The sequence below is a fragment of the Myotis lucifugus genome, unplaced genomic scaffold (assembly GCF_000147115.1).
Source record: "Myotis lucifugus unplaced genomic scaffold, Myoluc2.0 scaffold_4480, whole genome shotgun sequence".
NCBI lineage: Eukaryota > Metazoa > Chordata > Mammalia > Chiroptera > Vespertilionidae > Myotis > Myotis lucifugus.
This window is the reverse complement of record NW_005875528.1, coordinates 1-10,184: the sequence shown is the minus strand read 5'-3', so window position 1 is coordinate 10,184 and position 10,184 is coordinate 1. Positions and strand designations below refer to the sequence as shown.

The 10,184-nt window shown below is 54.4% G+C and overlaps 1 protein-coding gene across 1 annotated transcript; it reads right to left on the bottom strand.

Moving 5' to 3' along the window:
• Positions 1-330: 330 nt before the first annotated feature.
• Positions 331-8,236, bottom strand: LOC102424712 (fibromodulin). The gene is made up of 2 exons (XM_006108941.3): positions 7,227-8,236; positions 331-2,102 (listed from the first exon to the last, which is right to left on the bottom strand). Exons 1-2 carry the CDS (start codon positions 8,206-8,208, stop codon positions 1,951-1,953), a joined length of 1,134 nt encoding a protein of 377 aa, XP_006109003.1. The 5' UTR covers positions 8,209-8,236; the 3' UTR covers positions 331-1,950.
• Between the last annotated feature and the right edge of the window lie 1,948 nt (positions 8,237-10,184).

Below are 10,184 nucleotides of genomic sequence, written 5' to 3'. Positions count from 1 at the left end.
GACCCCTGGGACCCAGAATTACTGGCTTGACAAGGGAGGCTGAAGGAAGGAGGAAAACATCAGAATGCTTGAAAAAAGCCAGTTCTTTCTCTCTGGTGGACCCAATGGAAGGAAATGTGTAGCTAGAGAGATTGAAGTTAGACTTCAAGAAGAACTTCCAATGCACAAAGTACGCTTACTAGAAATTTCATACAGGTGTTTTGTTTTGTTTTTTAGGCCTTTAACTACATCTGCCCAAGCAGAATAGATGAGAAGGTGGGCTCTTCCTGTCTGAGGCTTATGTGACCCCACTAGTTCCGATTAAAGTGTCTGCCTTTAATGACTCCATTCTTGCAGATGCAATAGTAAAATACCTTTATTGGTCAGTCAGCCACCACTCATGCTTTTCCTGTAATAAGAATCCTTTATAGCGGCATGATGGTGCTCACATGCAGATGCTTTCTGAAGAGCCTGGGCGGGGGCAGCCTTGCCCCTCACATCAGAGCTCCTTTGTTGAAATGAGCTGGTTTGTTTGGCTTTTGTGGATTTCAGGGTCTGGGACCAAGGATCCCTCCTTCGCTTCTTGGGCAAGCTGCTCCCAAACACGCACAGTATCAGGGACACAATGGCATCTGGCAGGGGCCAGGCTAGGGCTCTCTCTCTTCCAGGGGTCCCTGCCCCGGGCTTCCCAGGTGGCTCCATCCCCATGGGGCCCCAAAGAGGAGGGCTAGGCTCCAGGTGACATTACCGTTCAGAAATGGGGAAACTGCAATGCTCTCCAGCCAAGCTATAAAGCAACAGGAACCTTCAGTAACGAGAGTGTAGCTCAGAGCTGCAAAAGTAGAGGGTTTTATGCTCAGCACCAGAAGGAGCTGGCTGCCTGGCCTGGGCTTCAGCAACCCAGTGAGCATCCCCAGCCAGCGCTGGTCCTGCAGAACCGTGGCCTCAGCACAAATCAATGAACACAGGTGAGCCCCAGCCGCCTCCTTGGGCCAGCAGGCAAGCCCGGGGCTGGCTGGAGTCTGCCTCTCCCACCAGGATGTGGGCCTTCGTGCATGGGTAAGAGGAGGGGCCAACCTTCCTTTCTCATGCTGGTCTCTCCTCTGAGGATAAGACCCAAGCAGGGAGCTGCTGGCCATGCAGAGTGTGGGGCAAGAAGGGGGCCACTGGGCAGCCTCCTCATCCAGCCTGCTCCGCCTGACCTTCCTCTTTTGAAGTCCGATCTACCTGCCCTGTACAGTTTTAAGAGCCCCCTACACTTTTAAGCCTAAGGTTGGTTGTCTCCTCCCATATCGGGCCCTGAATATTGTCCTCATAATGGTGACCTTGAGTCTGGTGGCTTTCAAGGAGGGAGGTTAGGGAGGCAGAGAGGTGACTCTTGTGTCCTTCCAATTGCAGACACAGGGTGGGTCCTCTGGCAGGCAGATGCCAAGGGCCTGAGGCCTCCTGTCTGGGGCTGAGGCCAGAGAGCTGTCTGTGGGGCCGGTTGAGGGGATGAGGTGGAGCTGGGAGGCAGCTGGACAGAGATATATTCTGAGGAGCAGTGAGTGCCAGCCCAGGGGAGTGGCATGACCAGCCCCACACGCGCACGTGGGAGCGGGCAGGCGCTGCTCAGAGTTGGGGATTGTTGGGGAAATAGCTCATGTGCTGTGCCCAGGCAACTGTAGAGCTCATGACTCCAGACCCTCGGGAAGAAGCTAAGGGTAGTGAGATTCCTGACGCTGGGACTGCGGGTATTGCTCCCTCTGCCGCCACCTCTGTCCTGGGAAAGGGAGCTTGGGCCTGCACCTCGGCGGAAAGCTGCCTGTGCCCTGGCCCACCTGACCCTGCCTACAGGGAAGAAGGTATGAGGGGAGCCCGTGGAGTGCTGTCACGTGGTCTGTCCTAGACCTTCCAGCAAAAGCCAAACCAAACCATCAAGCCAAATGCAGTGGGGCGGCGGGGCCTGGGCCCCGCGCGGGGGCAGGCCGCTCAGATCTCGATGAGGCTGGCCTGGCGCAGGCAGAGGGGCGCGTCCTCGGGCATGGCGTTCCGCTGGATCTCGTTCCCGTCCAGGCGCAGCACCTGCAGCTTTGAGAAGTTTATGACGTCCACCACGGTGCAGAAGCTGCTGATGGAGAACTCTGCGGGGACAAGAGGGGCGGAGGTGGGTGGGAGGAGCCAGGATCAGGGTCCCGGATCCGCAGCGAGGCCTGGGAAGCTGCTTGGCGCCAGGGCTGGAGCTGGGCTGGGTGGCCCAGGAGGGCTCTAGGGTTGGAGTCATACCGACTCCCACCACCAGGGGGCGCAAAAAGTGGGACTTCGGCTGTGTGTCTGCCGCTCCAGCCTCCTACCCTCCCCCAGCCTGGACAGCACTTTGCAGACCCGGGAATGCCCTTGATTGTTCTTCCCACCAGGACCTGATCCCTTCCCATCTGCGTGCAGCAGGGGAAGCAGAGGAAATCAAAGACCAGCCCTGGCAGCGAGAGGTATGGAGAGCTTTTGAGAGGGCTTTGCTCAATTGCTCCGAGATGAAAGACAAGGCAAATGGAGGGACTCAAAGCTGGAATATCTTTGCAGACAGAGAAAGTGGCAGGAAATTACCGTGAGCGCTCCGGGGCGGAGAGAGCGCCTCTGCGGGCCAGGCTCCGAGGGGCTGCGCCCCTCCATCCCCGGCACTGCCGGGGCTGAGCAAGGCGCTGAGGCTCAAGGACACGACAGACGAACCAGGCTGCCAAGAACCCCAGGAGCCAAGTACACAATTCCCCCGCCTCCTGCATTTCATACGACTATGGTTTATCTCTTCCTTTTAAATTCCCAAAGAATTTTTTCCTTCTGAAGCTCTCCCCTCAAACCACGTAATCCTAAGAGGTGCAATAGTTCTGTTCGGTTTTAACAAACTCTTCTGCAGCCTTTCACCCCCTTCTCCCTCTGATTGTCCTCTTAGACACATCAGCCGCCTCTGTCTAGGGCAGTGGTTCTCAACCTTCCTAATGCCGCGACCCTTTAATACAGTTCCTCATGTTGTGGTGACCCCAATTTCATTGTTACAAATAGAACATAATTAAAGCACAGTGATTAATCACAAAAACAATATGTAATTATATATGTGTTTTCCGATGGTCTTAGGCGACCCCTGTGAAAGGGTCCTTCGACCCCCAAAGGGGTCGCGACCCACGGGTTGAGAACCGCTGGTCTAGGGTCTACTGGTCAGGAACTGGAAAGGAGAAAAACAAGAACTCAGTTAAAAATCCAGCAGGGACACCACAAGTCACCACCAAAAAGCTCTGAGGCCCCTGGGGCTCCTTCATGTGGTAAGGGCTTGAGGAAGACGCTCATGTGAGTGTCGTCTGGGTCTGGTTCAAGGTTAGGGCCCACTCAGTACATCTCCAGGGCGAAACGCCGGGCTGAGCCAGGGTGGGGCTCGCTTTTGTGTCCACCAGAGGCGCTCTCGGCTCGCCGCGATGGTCGGGAGCTCTGCCGGCCTGAAGCTGGGCAGCAGGAGTGGGAGGAAGGCTTTCTGATTCTTCCCGGGGGCGATGGTGGAGGGCGTTGTGGGGATGAAATGAAGGTTGCGAGGAAGACAGTATAGAGACATCACAGGCTGGGGAAGAACGTGTTTTTAAATTAATACAACCAATTGGTTTGTCTCTGTTAAGAGCTGACCAAGAGGAGATGAGGTGAGGCTGCAGCCAATGTAAATGGAAGACAGAAAATCCAGCCCCAAAGCATAAGGAGGGGAGGGAGAGGAGGGGAGAGGAAGGGAGGGGAAGAGAGCCCTTTTCCAGAGTGTACTAGGGAGGGAGGGAGAGTCTGAAATCTTTGGGATGCTTCCCTTCCGGTCCTGGGGAATGGGTCGAGTGGCCTCGGAGTGGGCGGGCTGGGGGCAGAGCAAAGGCCAGGGGCTGGGTCTAGGTGTCTGCAGGGAAGCAGTGAGTGGGGTGAGCTGGGGAGAAGCAGAGTGGGCCAGTGTGAGTAGCATTTCCTACCCTATTTGGGACTGCGCTCGCTGGAGGTCCCAGGACAGAATCTCTACCCCCTGTTCAAATCCTGGCTCCCCGCTCTGCACATATAAATCCGGGGGCTCTGGGGGCTGTGGGCACACAGTGTGTAGATTCCGCCCCCATGTTGGCTGCCCTGAGCCCCTGAGTTCCTTCTCCAAGCTCATTCATAGCACAGGGCTCTTCTGCTTGGAGACTCTGAGGACACTTTCCAGCCCAGATTAAAAGCTGACGTAAGTCTTTCCAGATTCCTGCTGCTGTACCCGCCCTGCCCCACCGGATCCCAAAGCTGCTGAGTACAGTCCGAGCTGTGTTCCCTGCTGTTGCCAGGCTGGAAAAACTGAGGACGATGCTAGTGGAAGAAGGAAGAGGAGGGGGAGGACGGCCTGTCCCCTGCACACTCATTGGTTCCTGCCCTTCTTTTGGATCCTCCCTCAGAGGGTTCCTTCAATCCCGCCTGCACCCCCACCCCGGTCCCTGCCGGCCCCTGCAGGGGGGCCTTTCTGTCATGCGCCCGAGGAGAGGGGCTAAGCTGGGGCTCTGTCTTCCCTGCTGGTGATCTGCCTCAGGGGGTGCTCCTCACATTCTCAGCCAGAGACGCCTGGCTCCAGGGGGACCACGAAAGGAGGGGCTCAGGGTGCAATGCTACACAGCCTGGGTGACATGGAGAGGCTGCTTGTCCTTCCCTGCCTCAGTTTCCCCATCTTCGCAATGCAAAAGATAAAATAAAACAAAACTATGCCTGTTAACTTCAAAGTGGCAAAAAGAAGAAAAGCTAATAACAGTGATTGTGCATTGCTTTCCCAGTAATGTGCCAGGCCCTGGACCAAGCACTTTCCATGTGTTAATTCACTAATTAAGAAAAATTAGGAATTGCTGTTATTTTGTCTAAAGAGAAGACTAGGAGAGAGACTAATAACGAGTCAAAGAGGATTTGGGTTAAATTGTACAAGAAGGGATTTGGGGTAGACACTGAAAAATTTTATGTTTTTGTGTTGTTGTTTTTTTCTCCTCACCCAAGGAGTGAGGATATGTTCCCATTGGTTTTTAGAGAGCGTGGAGGGGAGGGGAGAGAGGTGGGGGAAAAAGAGAGAGGAAACATTGTTGTGAAAAAGACACAACGATCTTACACAGGCCCTGACCAGAGGCAGGGATCGAACCTGCAACCCAGGTATGTGCCCTTGACTGGGAATCAAACCCGAGACCCTCTGATGCTCAGGCCAACGCTCCAACCACTGAGCAATGCCAGCCAGGGCAGAACCCTTTTAGGTTTTTTGACTTAAGGGAGAACTTTCTTGCGAGACCTTAGGACACTTTACTAAAGTAATTTTATCTTCATCAGAGTTTTAGAAAGGGATGGACCACCTACTATTTGAGCAGCAGACATGGTTCTGCATGAGGGCAGGATGGTAACAGACACAGTGATGAAGCCATTTCCACCCCAAGTCTCTCTGATTGCACAGTTAGGCAGTGACAAATGGGTTCTCTCCCCTGACAGATGCTCTTCGCTGTCACGGTTTCAAGGTCAAACTCTGATGGAGCACAGCATAGAACATGCCGTTTCTGATGTGACAGCCCTCCTGGATTCAGAATGGGTGGCAGGTAAGGAGTGGTGACTTCTGGGAGGGATGATGGAGTGTTAGTGGAATGATGGACAGCTGCGGGTAAATGTCAAACCCCCTGTGGCATGCAACATCTTAGAGACGTCTTAGAGAACTGCCCCCTTGGAATGAGACATTAAAGACAAAACCCCGTTTGTTTGGCATCTTGCACTTCAAACTAGAGGACCAGACACCTCGTCAGCTTTCTTTTGTTGTTATTGTTGTTGTTAATCCTCACCTGAGGATATTTTTCCATTGATTTTTAGAGAGAGAGTGGAAGAGAGAGGGAAAGACAGAAACATTGACGTGAGAGAAACACATCGATTGGTTGCCTTCTGCATGCGCCCTAACTAGGGCTGGACAGGGAGGAGCCAGCAACCAATGTACGTGCCCTTGACCAGAATCGAACCCAGGACCCTTTGGTCTGAAGCCTGACACTCTATCCACTGAGCCAAACTGGCTAGTGCCCTCATCAGCTTTCTAGCCCCACTGCCAACCTCTGGGACTGGTGTCTCTCACTCGAAGGGCTGTCCAGCTCGTTAAGGTCTCACCAAATGACTGATCTGTTCCCTGAGCACAAAAAAAAGGATCAAGAGACTCGGGTGATGACTCAGCCCTATAGGTGCTCTTTGCTCTCAGCAGGCTCTGCTTCAAAGCCCTTTGTTAGTCTTTCTTTCCCCAGGGAGAGGGGACTTTGCTGACAGAGGAAGGGGGGTTAAATGCTGGCTCTGGACCCTCCGGGTAGGATTAAGACATCAGATGCCCGGAGCCATGTAAGCACAGTCTGAACGCCAGATTCTGAGTAGGAGCTGGCAAGCAACCAAGTAATCCAATCTGAAACGAATAGGCAGCTCTTTGGGTTCCTTTAGGCATCTGCAGGGAAGTGCTTGGGAAACAAGAAGCCCGGCATCCTTGCCCACCACCCCAGGGCTTTGTCGTGGTCAGGCTCATGTTATTTTAGGGGGACCTCTGCCCTGCCTCTAGGGACTCCTTGAACTCCAGGGAGAACTGACCAGAACAAGTACTGCATTCAGCTCAGCGTGACTGCACATTCTTATCCACCAACTGTTAATGTTTAAAAAGCAAATAAACACCCAAACACAAGACCAGGCTGTAGAGGCAGGAGTAGATGGTGTGGAAACAGAGAGCGCATCCTCTTCTGGGCCAGTGGGTAGGTGCAGATGCCATGGTTTCTTAGCCCACCCCCACCCCCCAGGATGGATCCTACAAATTCAACTTCAATCCCTTCTCTCTATGAATGGCCACTCCCAACCCTTTCCAGACTCATCTCTCACGGTTCCTCAATCTCATGACCCCTTCCTCTCAGACACACGAATTTCCTGGCTGTCCCCTACAGGTGACCTGTTCAATGACTGGTTCCTTTGTTCCTGGCAATTTGTCTTCCCAGAATGGCTTTGTCCTGAGTTCCTCTAGCCCATGCCCACTTATCTCTCAGGACCTACATAGAAACTTCCTTCTGGGAAGTCTTACCAACCACTGTCCACTAACTTGTATTCACCCTGCTGTTAGTGCAGGGCTGGGTCTCAGGGTGCGTTAGTTGTGCTCTCTAGTTACTCTACTGCTATGTCTTTTGTGTTGCCACCAGCACGCAGAATAGGGTCTTTCCAGTGAAATAAACTGCCCCTCCCCTTAGCCAAGGTCTCACCATTGATCCTATTGCCCTGGAGGTAGAGGTTCTCCAGGTTGGTGTTGACCGGGGGGATCTTCTGCAGTTGGTTGTAGGAGAGGTCGAGCTCAAGGATGCTGCTGGAATTGAAGGTGTTCGAGGCCAGGCCATTGTTGGTGAGACTGTTGTGGGACAACCGCACATACAACAGTTTGGGTGACCCCCGGAAGTAGCTGTCGGGGACGGAGTAGACGTTGTTGTGCTCCAGATACAGCTGCTCAAGGGCGGAGGGCAGTCCATCTGGCACCCTCCGAAGGTGGTTGTAGCTCAAGTCCAGCAAGATCAATGACCGGAGGCCCCTCAGCGCACTGCCCACTTCCTGGATCTCGTTGTGCTGAAGGTACAAGGCTGTGAGGTTCTCCAGCCCCTCCAGTGCATTGTTGGGGACCCGTGCGATCTGGTTGTGGTCGAGGTGGAGTTCCCTCAGGGATCGAGGCAGTGGGCCGGGCATCCGGGTCAGGTTGTTGTGGTCCAGGTACAGCCTCTCCAGGTGCCTCAGCTTAGAGAAGACCTTCCTGCCCACCCGATCACTGGTGATCTGGTTGCCGTGGAGAGCGATCCAGAGCAGCCCGGTGGCGTTGTCAAAGACACCTTCCTGGATGGAGGAGATCTGGTTGTTCTGGAAGTAGACATACTTCATGCGGGAGGGGACGAAGGGCAGGTACTTCAGGTTGCGGTTGTCACAGTACATGGCCGTGGGGAAGTTAGGTGGGCAGTCACACTCCTGGGGGCAGTCTCGAGGTTCTGGTGGTGGGGGTGGAGAGCCATAGGCATAGGCTGGACCCTCCTCCACCCCGTAGGGGTAAGGCTCATAGGGCTCATAAGGGTAAGGTTCATAGGGATCGTAGTAGGTGGACTGCTGGCTGCGGAGGTAGTGGAACCACCAGTGAGGGTCGTCATCATACTGGGCCCAGGAGAGGGAGCAGAGCCCTGCCAGCAGCAGGACAGAGGCCCACTGCATGTTGTCTCTGCAAGAAGGGAGAGAGAACAGAGCAAGCCGACATGAGTGAGACTCCAGGGAGGGGAGTGGGTGAGCCTCAGGCTCTGAGCGGATCTGATTTGGTGCCAAACACCTGCAAAGAGGAGCGTGGCTCTCCCTTCCTGCATGCCTCCTCCCAGCTGGACCTTGGCTGTCTGAGGGGAGCTAGATGCGTAGAGGCCCAGAAGGGGAGTCTTTGAGATGAGAAGAAACTTGAATGGGGCTGCTGCATTTTTTTGGAGGGGCAGAACCTGAAGGTTCTGTTGTGGCAGCTGGAGAGCCCATAGCAATCCCTGTGGGGTGGGGTGCTCTTCAGGCCTGAATTCACATCCAACTTGGACTCCCCGGGGAAGTAATAATTTTCAAAAGTCCAAGGAAAAAAACCCATGTTTCTGGGAAACCTCCAGAAGTGGCTGGAGCCCTCAAAGGGGATCTGAATTACTTCTGAAAGATCTTTTGGTCTCTTGGGCAGGCTGAGGGTTTCTGATTCTGAGTCTTTGGGGAGGCTTGGGCTGCCCTCCAGAGTGCCAGTGTCTAGAACAGTCTGCTGGGTGAAGATACTCTTGGGTTAGCAGTGTGTGGCTACACATGCAACTTGGCAGGCACTGGCGCCCGGGAATGGCCCTTGTCTTCCAGAGTGGCTGAGGGCAGGGAGCCTGAGTCAGTCCACCTGCTGTCCTCTGTGATGTCTAGGAAAGTATTAGCACTCTTCGTGCTCCACCATGGACATGACGCAAGAGCCATGTGGGGCCAAGAGACATGAATTGAGGAACAGCACAAAAGGGAATAGGATTTGAAGACTTACACGTGTGCCCAAGGGAACATGGCTTTAGAATGGGATTCTGGCATCCCCCTGCCATCCCTGTGGAGACATCTGGATTACCAGGCTTCCTATCGAGGCCCTCACACTGGCATCAGCTGTTGCCTTTGAACTTCTATGCTAGTGAGCTGAGAACAGGCAGGCCTGGGGATAAATGCAGGCTTGGTGCCATCCGAGAGGGAAGCTGAAGATATGGAAGATGAGGGGTCAGGGGTGACATATCAGGCCTGAGCACCCTACTCTGACTACCTACAGCCAGAGTGCTGCATAGCTCCTGTGAGCAATGGGCACCTGTGAGCCATGGGCACTGTCCAGAGGTGTGAGTGTCACCCTTGGATGGGGAAACCTTAGACCCTTTTTCAGTCCTGGGAAAGTCACAGATATCTCTCACCTGACTTTTGGGCCTTGCTGGGGTTGGCAGCTGTGGACAGGAGAAAGAGAGAAGTCTAGAAGCAGCATGAAATCCAATGAACTGATGGGCAGCACCCTGGTTGTGACAAGAGAGTCACTCTGTGTCCACCACCCCTCCCAGACCTCTTGGTTCCCTGAAAACAGTTCTCTTAGGCCAGCTTCATCCCATCAGCCTCTGGGCTGCGGAGGAGAGGCACCCTGGCTCACTCTCAGGCCGCCTGAAGCCTCGGACAAAGAGCCCACAGTGTTTCTGAGAAGCCAACCCAATCGCCCATGGCCTGGGCACGCTGGCTGGGCCCTGGCTCTGGCCAGGAGCGAAGACTGATGGAGCGGCCCTCTGCCAACAGCACATTTTTCCATGCACAGCTCTGGGCTGCAGCAGGACCAAGGTGGCCGTCTGGAGGCTGGCACAGTGAGCCTCTGTCTCCATTTCTCCTTCCAGACTGGGTACTTTGGCAGACCAGAGCCACCTTCCTCTTCAAGACTCAGCTTTCCAGGGGCATGCATCCTGCCCACTTTGGCCTCTCCTTAGGAGCCCTGACTGCCAACAGGGTTTGGTGGGGACCTTATGCCTCAAGCGTTGTCCTACCCCCATCTCCTGTTGTCTGCTCTTAAATCACCCCCTAGCCTTAGAGATCCTCCCATGGTCAGCGTTTCCAGAGGGGAAGTTTCTCGGACGCCCACTGGGAGAGTTGGGGATGCTTCCTCAGGAGCTACTGCTGCTCTC